Source organism: Crotalus tigris, unplaced genomic scaffold (genome assembly GCF_016545835.1).
Source record: "Crotalus tigris isolate CLP2741 ecotype Arizona unplaced genomic scaffold, ASM1654583v1 scf7180000018464.579312, whole genome shotgun sequence".
NCBI lineage: Eukaryota > Metazoa > Chordata > Lepidosauria > Squamata > Viperidae > Crotalus > Crotalus tigris.
Genome location: NW_024097020.1, coordinates 132,333 through 146,385, shown reverse-complemented (window position 1 = coordinate 146,385; position 14,053 = coordinate 132,333). Strand labels below are relative to the sequence as shown.

Sequence of the window (14,053 nt, the reverse complement as noted above, 5' to 3'; positions counted from 1 at the left end):
GGGAGGACACACATGATCCTTGGTCGAGGGTTCATATCGACTACGCTGGCCCTTTCAGGGGCAATTCTTCTTCATTGTTGTGGACAGTCACTCTAAATGGCTAGAGGTAGTTCCAGTGTCCACCACAACTACTGCCAGGACCATCCAGGTATTGAGAGGGATCTTTTCCTCTCATGGGCTGCCAGATGTCTTTGTCTCTGACAACGGACCTCAATTCACCTCTTCGGAGTTCCAGGCTTTCCTGCAAGTCAACATGATTCGTCATACTACTTCGGCACCCTTTCATCTGGCTTCTTACAGCCAAGCTGAGCACATGGTGCACACAACTAAAGACGCCTTGAAGAGGCTCACTCACAGGAGCTGGCACCATAAGTTAGCTGATTTTCTCCTTTGCAACCGCACCACACCTTGCACAGCTACAGGCAAGAGCCCAGCTGAACTCTGCTGGGGTCGCCAGCTAACTACCAAACTGGACAGGTTACACCCAGACCGGGTGGCTTCACAGGTGTCACAGCCATGGGCACCGAGGAGACTACAGGTGGGCGATCCGGTTTGGGCAAGGAACTATGGACCTGGACATCTCTGTGTGACAGCAGTGGTCTTCAAGGTCACTGGGCCACTGTTATATGAAGTGGCCTTGGAAGATGGTCGCGTGCTGCATCGGCATATTGACCAGCTGTGATGGAGGCTATCTAGTCACCCTTCTGCTCCTGACTCTGCTCTCGGGGAGGAAGAGGACCATGATCACGATCGTGGATCGCAGTCTCTCTGTGGTAGCAGGGGTTTGCATTCTTCAAATAGGGGGTTTGCCAACAAGGCGGCTCCTGACTCTGGCACTGGGTCCATGGGACATTGCACGCAACCGGCTTTTCATGCCACATCTACTGCAGGTCTTGTGCCTACGGGATAGTGCTCCCAACAGGGGTCTTTTGCAGACCTGGGGAGTTCCACCCCACCAAGAAACTCTGGTCTGGGCTTACTGGAAATAGCCAGCCGAAGTCAGAGGAACAAAGGGTTGGGTTTACTGGACCAGGCCAGTCAGCAAGATGCAGTTCATCTGTATCTACTGGGCCTCAAAGTCCTGGTCTGACAAGCCTGGTAGGCGAGCTTGCAGACCGGGCACTTGCAGCAGCTCCGAGATGCTCGGAACGGGTCAGAGGCCCTCCAAAGTTTTTACAGGATTATGTAAGATTACTGTCTGTAAGCGGGTGGGCCTAGTATTTCTCTAGAAATAAGAATACGCTCAAAAGGGTAACTTTGGAGTAGTTAACAAAATAGTTGTGTATGTTTTTTTTAACTAAGAGGGGAGGGGTGTTATGTCCTGGGCCTGTGATTGACAGAGCAGGTGCAGGAAGCTACAGAGAGTCCAGGGCAGACCACGTGGCTACCCAGGCCAGACAGGCTGTCTCCAGCCTATTGCGCACCAGCAAAGCGGGAGAATATGTTGCATTTATTGGCTGATGCTGTCCCTGGAAAAGGGTATAAAAGGGATCCGCGCCATTTTGTGTTGGTTCTGTTCTGTTGAAGCTTTAATAAAGAACCAATTGTTGTTATTACTGCCTCGTCTCAATGCCTTACCAGCACACAGAACAGAACAATCATGCTGGCCCTATGACCATGGCAAATGTCTTCAGACAATGCTGGCTTTAGTCCTAGACAGTGGTGGTATTCAAATAGGTGAACAACCGGTTCTCTGTGTGGATGTCACTTCTGGAAGTCCATCCTGGGCCTAGGCAACAAAAAATTAGCTACCGGTTCTGCCAAACTGGTGCGAACTGGCTGAATCACATCACTAGAGCCGGGCACGACTGGACAGGGAAACCTTTATCTTTGGTAGTTTCTGACATATCAAAGGTGATTGGAGGGCTCTGCTTTCTTAATCAAATCAGCTAGACAAGAAGAGAGACAACGTTATTTTTTCTTCTATTTTGGGCGTTAGGCCCTTTTAAGAAAAAACAAAACGTTCTTCACAGTTACACTTTATTAAGATTGTCAAGCAAGGGATTTTAGCCATCATGTACATACAAAAATAATCACATCGTACAAGCTGCTTTTCCACATGGATAAGAAAAGGGGAAGTACATTGGCATGCACTTATAAAGATGATTCATAGAAAACTAAGCTCTCCTTGTTTGCATTTCTGGATTCCTACCCACTTGCAAATGTTCGAATGAAATACTCTGAAAGCTTTGCAATAAATAATGTTCTGACCAGCATTCCATTCCTCCTCTAACAACAAATACCACTCATCTTGGCAGGGATTGGGGAATATATATATATTCGATGGGCACTGAAATAATAAAAATCAGTAGGATATGGAAGGATATGCATGGTGGGTTTTGCCATTAGCAACCACATCTGTGGTTTCAGATATCTATCACGATGCCCCATGCAAACAGTGTCACAATGGGAGAATTACTGTCAGTCACCTATAGGATATCTACTAATAGGTTTACTTGTAAAAACAACAGTTAATCACATATAGTTTTAAACAGCAGATCCACTGTTGAATGAGGCTTCTTTAGCACAAGGGTGTGCATAGAGTTACACGTAATGCCTTACATCAGCCACATACCAATGCACAATTCTTCACATTTAATTTTTATGGTCAGCTTTCCTTTGGGGGAATGTAAATGGTCCACACCTCTGTGTTAGACAGGCCTGTACTTTGGCTTCAGCAGCATTTCCTGAAACAGTTTGTAAAGTTATAGTACACTGCCAACTGAATCATATGGCTGGTCTTGAACAAGAATTTTCGAGTTTGCAAGCTGACCTGATTTTAACAGAACGTACAGTTTGTTAGTGAAATATTTCTTACACAAGAGGCATGGGGGACATAGCTATTTGGTAGTGCTTCTGCAAAACCAGGTAACTTTTTTCTCTAGTGGACATTCCAGCAGTACTTCAAGTCAGGAAAACCTCATCTCTGGAGAATCCCAATATGCCGTTTAGTCATATTTCTTCCAAAGAATTGTTCCCACATTTTGTGTTACTGTCAGCCTGCCTTCAAAATAACTTAACTGCACACATTGCCTTTAGAATCAAGTAAATAATAAAAGGAAAACTTAGGAAGGGAAAGTTGTTTTACAGAAAACTATTTCAAAATAATCCTTTCTTTCTTATATCTGCTCTACAGCTCAGATCTATTGTGAAGACTCTGTAGCTCACTATGATAATCTTCGGGCTTTTATCTCTTGGATAATAAATTAATAAAATACCACAAACAGTATGGTTTAAAATAGTTCTGGATGACATGTTTTTTTTTCCTTTTACCAATGCTGCTTCATTTTTCTTTTTCTTTTCCTCTTTTTTTGATCTGGTTGGTCTCTTTCCCCCCCTTTTTTTTGGGTGGTCTGATTAAAAGGTGGCACCTATATTCAAAGGAGTCACTTTGGGTACTGCTTAATAATAGAAATATATGCCATTTCAACATTGTTAAGGCTAAGAGCACAAAAGATGGTAAAAGTGAGGGTCCAAATATGGATGGGAAAGGCAGTTACTCAGTGGTGTAATTCATTCTTTTAATACTGCTGCTCAAGAATCTCTGACCAATGGAGTGGGCAACTATTCTGCATGAAGATAACTGTGCTTGGGAGGTAGGATTAGAATTGGAGTATCGGGTATGTTGGATTAGGTGTCTTAACTGAGTTTTTATTGGCCGCATTGAGTTGGTTTTAGCGTTGTGCAGACTCTTTTGTTTCATCGTTCCTTTGACATTCTTCGAAATTCCACCTGGGTGAATTCTTTCCATATGTTTTGAATTGATCACGTTGATCATGCCTCTCCTTTTTTTTTTCTTCCTTCAGGTGAACGACCTTTTCCTTGTACATGGCCAGAGTGCCTTAAAAAGTTCTCTCGCTCCGATGAGCTAACAAGGCACTACCGAACCCACACTGGGGAGAAGCAGTTTCGATGCCCACTTTGTGAGAAGCGGTTCATGCGGAGCGACCATCTCACCAAGCATGCCCGTCGCCATACCGAATTCCACCCTAGCATGATCAAGCGATCTAAAAAGACCAGCTCTGCCTCCTTTTGAAGGAAAGACTACAACAGGAGTGAGAGTAGGGAGATGGCCATCAGTGAAAAAGGCAGAATGGATCAGCACAAATATGTCCACCACTGTACAGTAAAATCCCCCCCCGACTTGCATTTTTAAAGCACATGTAGCTGGAAATTTAAAGATTAACATTTTTGTTCTGTCCACCCTGCTGTGCTACCAACCACAGTCTTAAACCAGGGGCTGCTGGGTGGGCGTGGGGGGTTGGGTGGGGAGACTGTATGGGGATGAGCAGAAATAATGCAACTTTTTTTAGTTTAAAGAATCAACACTGGTGTGTGGGTGCATGTGTGTGAACACAGACACACACACACACATCTGTATATAGTTATATGTGACTGGGTGATTTGACCTGTGACACCACAGTAGTGATTCCAAGCTCTTTGTGATTGCTGTGTCATGGAGATGTTTTGTTGACTAATGTAATGCTGCTTGTATTTTAAAACAAAACAAAAATCCAGTTTAGTGAAACCACTTTCCAACTCACTTAAGTATTTTTCAAGTAAAACAAAAAACAAAAACATCGTAGCACATGATAGATGGAATTTCACATTTCTTTCTAAGTGGTCCACCCTGTTCAAGACTGTTAAGGAAAAAAAATCATTCACAGTACCAGATTGGTGGAAGGAAACTGTACTTTTTACCAAGTTATCCTTTTTGAGCTGCTCTTTTTTTCCCCCCAGTGGAAACATGCACAGAAATCAATTATGAAACCAAAAGGAAAACAAGAAATCAGCTGGCATCACACACAAGAGGCTATTCTTTGCTGTGTAGAAAAGAAACAATGCAACCTAAATCGTGCAAAGAAATGTGGCAGAAATATGAGACTATTTTTTTTCTCCTTTAGCTGTTCCTAGACTTTCATCTGAAAAGCAACCATATACTGTACTGTACTATATGAATACCACTACCAGTGCTTTACTCTGCTGGGTTTTGTTGGAATGAATGCATAACAGCAGCTACCATCTTGATAAGCTACCACTTTTATAAAAGGTTTTTTTTTCTCTTACGACTCTTTCTCTCTTTTCTCAATGGTGCATTTTCTTCACCTCTCGCCAGAATTCTGTCTCAGCTAACAGAACTATGCGCATTTGGAGTTGGTAGAGAACCTTTTTTTGTTTTATTTTCACCAACAGAACATTCTCTACATGGACGAAGGCAACTAACACTAATTTTTTTAAACTACTTTTTAACAAGTCTTCTTTTTCATAAATTGCAGCTGTTGTACAGAGTCTGGGGAATAACAACCAAACTAACTGCAAGTAGGAATCCAGACTCAGATGCAGGAGGCGTGTCGAAATACTTTTCACGACACGGCCTCACCACTACGTACCTTGCAATCTCAATCCTCCGTATCAGGCTTGATACAGTTTAATGATAATGGCAATATTTCATCTGTTTCAAATGCTACAGTTTGCTCTTCGGAACAGAGGCACCATCCACATTGGAGAAAAGCTCTTGCATCTAGCCAAGCTGTGTCATCTTTGTTAATGTTGAAAGCATGAACCTGATGAAGGTTGTAATCCATGGACGTTCCCTTCCCCCATCTCTCGTGATGATGGAGAATCATGTTTACAGACTTCCCTCCTGCCCCCTCTGCCCTTGACTCTTCTTTCTCATGATGAAAGGCGTGGTGCAACTGTCCTATGTCGGGCTAACTTTGTGGGTGAGGAAATCACACGGTAGCCGGAGGGATTACACCAGGATCAGTTTGCCCAACTTTGTAAAGAATCTGTACATACGACCTTGTAAAGTATACCTGCTATGACAGTATCTTGTTCTTGTTTCATCCGATAGAAAGCTAGCTTCCTAGAAAAATAAAATAAAACATCTCAGAGAGTAGAATATTCTACAATTGTCTGTGGCTTCCAGCACTAGAACTCAGTGTGCATCAAGCATTTTTACTTGTGTGGCTCATTATAAAACCTGTCTATGCGAAAAGAACAGCTTTTAAATAAAGGTGTTGGGGCAATGAACAACTTAATGGCATTTCAGAAGCAAAAAGGAATGAGTGTTCTTCAGTGAAGACATGTCAGGAAACCAAGCACACTTTCTACCTCCGTTTCAACTTCTTGAAACGTTTATTTTATGATAAACCAAAATTAATTTCTGGTGTCCAAAATAAATTGTAGGGATGTTTGTTCTTCCTTATAAAAATAGGTAGCCTGGCTCTTTCTATTGCTCGAGTGTATAAAAAAAAAAAGAGAGAGAGAAAGTATTCTGCTTTTATCAGTACTGTTAATGCTGCCTTGTTTAATAAGGGTGAGGACTATGTGGTTGGTCAGCAGCTCGCAAATGTGGTACTATTCCAGTCGTCCTCCCTTTCTATATGAAACCAATCCTCTGGAGCCTAAGCTCTAGTCTGAGTCCTATTAAACAGTTTGCCAGATCTTTACTGTTGCTTTGGGATAGGACAAGTGCAGTTTTAGCAAAAGAGAGCCCAAAAGCTGAATGCTGTTTTTTCACCTTTTGTACAAAGCAAGCCATAGGCACTTAAAATGGCACCCTCCTTATCAGGTCACAAAGGCAGATGAGAATAATTAGGTTTGGTGAAATGGTGGCTAGGGCACTTGCCCATTCCCTGACAGCTGTGGACTCTTTTTTTGATCTCATATGACATGTGGCCACCTCCAGTCCACCCGAAGGTTCTACGTTGGTCCCTTGGGCTGGAAAGCTCTAGACGGCCAAATGGTGCTATTCATGTTGCTCCCTTGTGGACTTCAGGGTATAGAAATGATGGCTTTGCCTTCACCCCACCAGCCAAACCATTTGCAGAATAGTTTGCCGTGATCTAATTGGCAGCATTTATTATTTGAACAACAAATCATAGGAACTGCTCTTCTCATTTCTAAAAGGATTCTTATGGACAAATCCAACCATAGGATGTATAAAATAATGACTAGGTTGATTTTTCTTAACAGCTCTTCCAGCTATAAAAAAAAGAGTGAATCCCCAATGTATTTCATCCCCAATGAATCCCCAACCTTTGTGATATTCTGGTCATTACAATGAGGTGTGCACGATCCTGCCTTCACTAGATAACGTGTATTATTTCTAGCATTGGAGTGGCCACCAGTTTGCAATGAGTAGGCTGACTGACATGTACTGTAGGTAAACCCATTATAAGCTACTGAGGATGTCTCCACTAATGTGTATTGAGAGATGATAAAACTTCTGGCTTGATAACCATTAAACATGTCAGATCACCCACTTTCTGCAAACAGCCATGAATTTCTCCAGCTATGATGCAGGGGAAGCAACTGGCACGATAACTTTTAATTGGGGCTGTCATGCATACCAATAGTTAAGCTACCGATTGACACTGGCCTGCTTCCTATATTAGTTTTAGACAATGTGTGCATAACCAGGTCTTAAAAGGGCTGGTCTGGCATTTGACAGCAAACGGGGTTGAGAATCTTGGGCATGATTTGTCTGCTGCATAAGTCATGTAAGATGCCTCATTTGCAGTTGTTGGGGCAAAAGGAGAAATAAGGTGCTTAATTCTTACCCATTCAGAGTTTTCTTCTTCCCAAATAAATCTCTTCCTTAGGCTGAAATTAGTTGGTAATTTGAAGGGCAATTGAACAGGATTAAGCATGTGTAGTACAGATCCTTGTCCCAGCAAACTGTTTTCACTTAGCAGCAGAAGCAAGGATTTCTTCAACCTTGCTTGCTGACAACTGCACCCAGCTGCACTATCATTGTTAAAATGTTTTTCTGTGGGAACTGTAACTCCCATGGCTGTGCCCCAGAAAAGAGACGTAGGGCTCAAGCATCCAGGAGTTTCATGAGGGTTACTCTCAGAAGCAGGGAATGTTTATTAGGGTTTTAATCTCAGCATGCTTACTTGAAAGCAGCAGTCCTTCAAATGAATGAAACTTGCTTTCAAATAAATCTGGTAAGCAACAGGATGTAAAATATGCTTTTTAGGAGTCTTCCAAAAGTAACATCAGAAACTACCCAAAGTTTATTAACCACTAACAAAATAAAATCGGACAAGTTTGTCAGATTTGGTGTAAGAGTAAGCAGTGAACGTCACTTGCAGACTTGACAGCGCAGTGAAATAGGTTGTGATCTTTTAGCAAATCGGAATTTGAGCAGAGGCTACAGCAGGTGTTGACCAGAAGGAAAAATCAAGTTCTTGGTGAACTTCTTTGCCAGGCCACTCTGGAAATTCTCAAAAGAGTGCTGACGTGAAAGCAGCTCCTCGCCTCCATTCAGAAAGACCTTCCTAGAGAAGCCATGGCTTTAAACTACAGCTATACAACATCTTTTGTGAACAATTTTGATGACTTCTATACAGGTCTCTCCTGTTTGTTGATGGACTTAGCCCAGTATGCACCAGACATACTTTTCAAATGCTGTTTTATTGCAGGTTAACAAATCTGTAACACTGTAAAATTACCAATCTTTACAACTTTAATCCATTTTATTTTTGTACAGTATTCGTATCCTTTCTAAGTTATTTTGCTGTCCTGTTTTGTAAATCATATGAAATTGTAAAAAAAAAAGAAAAAAGAAAAAGAAAAAAGTAGGAATAGGTGTTTTTGTACATATGTATATAAAATGTCCAAATACTTAAAAGAAATAAAATGAAACAAAATGGAAAAACTGCTTGGGATGATTTGTATCAGAGTTTGATTGGTCAAAATTGGATAGTACAGAAAATAATGAGAGGAAATATCTATTAACAATGGAGTTGAATCACTCTCCCCATTCTGATTCTTCCAGATCAGCAAGACAACTCCTTAATCTTCCAGTCGCTTAAAGCCTTTGGAGTTGAAATTCAATATACAGGGAGGCCATTATGTTGGGCAAAGTTGATTTAGACAGATAAAAGTAAAACAAGCAATTAAAATGGCAGAACTGCAAGATGGATAACTTTTTTTAAAGGTAAAAAAAAATGGTGAAGCAGGAGAGAAACAAAAAACCAGAGAAGTTTATAGTTAAAACATCCCAGTGTTTTAAAAAGGCAGATTTAATATATCAGAATAAAAAAACACACACACATACCAAGGTTCGGGAAAGTATTGAGCCTCTAGATCAGGGATGTCCAATCTTGGCAACTTTAAGACCAGTGGACTTTAACTCTAGTGAAGGTGAAGTCCACACATCTTAAAGTTACCAAGGTTGAACACTTCTGCTCTAGGTGTTTGGAATACAATTCTCACCATCCGACAATTGGCCACACAGAAGAATGTATGGGTTTGGATACCAACAACTGGAAGGCCCCAGATTCTTCGTCCTTGCCTTTAGTCCCTGGCACACGCTAAGATGTTTTTGATAAATCTGTTGCAGAATCTGGGAAGTGCCAGTATAAAGGCTCTTTCTGCAACTGCCCCATCTCAACTGTGGAGGCGTAGGAAGAACCCTTTATGCAGCTCTCAATCTCAATACTCAAGAGATTCCATGGCCCTCTGAATGATACTTTGAATATTTTGAATCGTACTAAGAAAACAATGGTACCTGGAAGGCAGCAGCTTTGTTTTCATTCTGATAGGATGGGGGTTCTGGTAGTTGCAAGCAAGAACCCAAGCAGCAGTTCTTATTTTGAACACTTTGCATACACTTTCAAGATCTTCCTACATGCTACACATATCCGATCTTATCGGTTGGTCAAAGTATCTTGTTGATGCAGCAGCTTCTGTTACCAAGTCAAGATAGGTGTAAGGGCAATCCTTTGATACCAACCTTCCTACCCAACCCAGCAACTCAATCCTCAAGGTAGAGCAACTAGTCAGAACTAACCCTCACTTCTAAGTTGGATTTGTAAAATTCAGCATGCATTTTAAGTGCATTAAATGTGAAACAGTGTTGGTTTGTTCCTTCCCATCTTCTCCTATAGCCATAGCAATAGTACTTAGATTTATAAACTGCTTCACAGTGCTTTGCAGCCCTAAGCGGTTTAGAGTCACATATTGCCCCCAATAATCTGGGTCCTCATTTTACCACCCTCGGAAGTATGGAAAGTTCTGATGCGCTGGCTGTTCTGTCTGACACACAGAAAAAGGAGTGTGTGCCAAGATGAGTCATTTATTTTTTAGTCTTGGTTTCTGGAGTTATTTTTCAGGGATTCTCATGCAAGTTTGCACAACAGGATGCTGCTTCAATAGAGCAGAAATTGCCAAAGATGAACATTAAATTTCAACACCAGATTTAAGGACAGTCCTCTACCAATCATAACCTAATTGTTAGGAAAAGGTGCACCCTTTGTCACCTGTGCCATCTACTTACGCTATTTTATTTCATACCATTACTGACTTTGAGTTTCCTGTGGGTACAGAGGCAAGTATACGTTGAAGAAATAATCAAATTAAGCAATAATTCTTTGTTTCACTTATGTAAAGAGATATTGTGACATACTCTGCTTTGATTATGTTACTTTTGATCGTATGTTTTGCAAAGTTAAACCTCCAAATCTAGTGCCTTCCAGAAGTATTAGCCCAACTCTCCTAGTTCCCTAGCCAGCTACCAGCCTGACCTTTGGGAGATAGGAGAATTGGCCATGATGGATAGTAGAGGGGGGATGGAAGAAGGAGAGAGTTGGGGTGATCCTGTATTGTTATTAGAGTGGAACTTTTTGGCATTTATTTTGGGTTTGTATTAAAGAAAAGAATAAGTACATTTCACTTTAGGCTAAAAGGACCCAGTCTCTTTATGCTAAAAAAAAAAAAAATCAAATTTGGTCCTATGTAGATACAGAATAATGAAATCTAATATATCCTTTTCCAGGAATGCGAATTTACCTGTTAAAAATGCAGATGGAAATAGTTCCTATCTGGACCTTGAAAACTCTTTTTGTGCTTTTGAAAAAGTGAGCAAAGGTAAATTGCTGACTCCCAGATGGAATATTTAACTCAAACCTTAATATTCTGTGGTATCTAATTTATTGTGGTATTTGGTATCTTTAACTCCTTGCAGGAAAATCTGATTAGCCTGGTCTTGTTCTATGGAGGGGTAAAGAATGCTGGGAACAGCCCATAAGATAACAACTTATCAACAGTTCTTTCAACTTCAGTGTTTTCCTACCAGAACTAATAGGATTAAGTCTGAGGGAAAAATGGATATTAAACCAATACTTTTAAAAATCTATTATTACATTATTTTATGTAATCTTCTTTCAATACTAGCAACACCAAACATTCATTCTTGCTTAATATTTTGAATATTGCTTTAATGCCTTCTTCATATTTTTTGCAAGGTATATTTTATACAACAGCATCACAATGTTATCAGCCTTTTCCCAACATAACTCAGATTGCCCATTCAAACGATACTCATTTTTTATTTGTTCCTGAGCCATCTTTCATTACTTGCAAAACAGCTTGCAAGTCAGGGAATAGTAAGTTCGTGAAGATTGCCATAAAAACTTAACATTAAAAATAATCCTAGCCATAAATAAAGAAGCAAGAATTTTAACACTTGAGCACCAAGAAAGTCAACAGGACAATATGCAGAAGTCAGAATCCTTTTGAGCCTTATAGAAACCCTGTGGTAACTGTAAAATATCATCCATTTTTTAAAGAATATCTATGACCTAAACATTGCAGCTTTAGACAATGTACAAAGAATAATTCCAAGTGCTTACACCTAAAATCTAGCTTATTTAAGTCATATATATGTTCTTCATATAATATGAAATGTAAGCTTTTGTGTGTTAATACTGTAACAAGAACTCCTTGATTTTTGGGGGCATAAGCGCATCCAGCTAGAATAACTTTGTTTATAATGGCCAAAAACAGGAATGCAAAAGTTTGATGAGAAAAAAACAACAGACAATGATTGCACAAGAGGATGTAACTTAGGGCAATCTTTCATAATTTCAGTTTCTTCAAATATGTTAGATCCTTTAGCTGAGAATTACTGTGGTATATAAAGTTGGGAACGACTGTAAGCACCACATAGACTCTCACAGGAAATCATAAGCTTAGGTCATGCAGTTTTTGGTACTGTCTGGATGATACTGAAGTCCAAACTCCCTGCAATTCCAGCCAACATGCTCAATGGTAAAGGAATATGGGAATTATACTTCAACAGCACCTGGATGGCAAAATGTTGCCCAACATTACAAAGGCTGATTAGGTTATTTTACAGACTATTGTTACCTGCAATCCTGTTTGCAACTCTCTCCATCCAAACAGCCTAGAACCTTATTCCTTCTCTAAGTTGTAATAAAGTAAATCAGTCATTAGTTATCTATTTCAAGCAGAAAGATAAGGGTCTTTCCTGGAATTCAAAGTGTTGGTGGAATCCTGCTTCTACCTTATCTGCAATTCAGCAAACCTTGATGATATTACTATTTCCACAGGACCAATGTTTCCTTCTTTTTGTTTTGTTTTCCTGGCTGAGATTTCCAAAAGCGTCCACCATTGGTGTAACTCAGGGCTCTTCAAAACTTGATGCTTTTATGACTTGTGGTCTTCAACTCCCAGAATCCCTCAGCCAGGCACGCTGGCTGAGGAATTCTGGTAATTGAACTTCACAAGTCATAAAAGGGCCAAGTTTGAAGACTCCTGGTGTAACTGGTCTATATTCCCCACAGCCAATAGACATTTGCTATAGAGAAGGTGCAGTCCCAAATAGTTTTCAGCTAGAAAAGAGGCCTTCTTTTCATTCTGAAAGTTGAAGGCATTAACTTCCTTTAAAAGCTTCCAAGTCCACACGGCAAAGCAAATCTCCTGCAGCTGGTATTAGAGTGGCCTCTGGCGGTAAACTAGAGTCAGTTCAATATTAAAGAAAACCTATACATAGAATTCAAACACTCTTGAGCACAGCAATTTGAGTAAGAGAACTGAAATGAACCTAATTCAAATTCTTTCCCTACACCTTCAAAAACTACTAGTGGTTGCTGTAAACATTTTTAATCCATCCAAGTATCCAAACTCTTACAATTATACTTTCTTCAGCAACTTGGCTGGAGTTTCCTTTCACTGTTACCTCTTCCACACAGATAGTTACTGAGCTGCATGATGAAAGAACATTGTAGCTAATCTATGTTGCAAGGGCACACACAATGCTACACACTGTGTCTCTGTATGGGAGTAATAAGCTCTCTAGAGTTCCAGGAAAAGGAAGTGATGTAAGTAAACAGAAAAGTTCTTAGCATCAAGTGACAATGCAGAAAAAAATAATGAACTCCACCTACCTGGTCCCAAACTTAAACTTTTGGGTTTTTGTTAAATGAAAATCAACTGATTGCAAAGATCTATACTTGCTATTTAACTCTACAGGAGAGAAGGGTCAGTGTTCTCCTTTCCTATGTAGAGTTAATTATCTTAGTTTTTTTAGTCACTTTCATAAAACAATAGTTTTAAACAAGGAACATTATTAGCCCCTCTGCTCCTAGCATCTCAGTATGAAATTACTGCACTAATCATAGAGATCTAATTAAAAGGGCTTCTTTTACTATTCACATTTTTTTAAATAGGAGAATGGCCACAATCAGAATCGAAACTCTGCATTCATACCAGCCTACAGGGAAAAAATAATAATTAAAATAAAAACAAATCCACAAAAGAGCAGCTAGGGTTCATATTTAACAAATGTTTTGGTCTAGTTGCAAACTTCATGGCTTAAAATGTAACCTTATAGGAATCATATATACACCACAGGGTGCTACAGCCAGCTCATGAGAGATGATTGTTGTATTTTCTAGAAGTTTACAAGGTGGTTGAGAGTGGAGCTGAGCCAATACACTTAGCATGTTGATCAGCTGTTCTGCAGGAATGGTGCAGGCAAAAGCCAGTTCTTAAACATTTGCCACCATTTCCCCCTCTCTCTGTCCCCCCCTTCTCCGCCCCCGTGTGTGTGTGTGTGTGTGTGTGTGTGGTGTGTAAATAAATAAAAAGGAGGTCACTTGAGAAATAACTAACTAAACCCAGTAAAGTATTTACTCTTGAATACCCATACCTCTGAACTTATTGCATTCTTTCATTAAACATTCAAATTACAATAAACATAAGTACTCAGAATTAAATAATCATGGTGTCTCATGAA

At 40.1% G+C, this 14,053-nt stretch overlaps 1 protein-coding gene across 1 annotated transcript in view; it reads left to right on the top strand.

The window, feature by feature from the left end:
• Window positions 1-13,564, top strand: part of KLF9 (Kruppel like factor 9) — a 40,698-nt gene extending 27,134 nt beyond the window's left edge. The window contains exon 2 of the mRNA XM_039352640.1: window positions 3,807-13,564. Coding sequence (XP_039208574.1) covers window positions 3,807-4,036 — 230 coding nt within the window. The 3' untranslated portion in view covers window positions 4,037-13,564. The remainder of the gene's footprint in view (window positions 1-3,806) is intronic.
• Window positions 13,565-14,053: the final 489 nt, after the last annotated feature.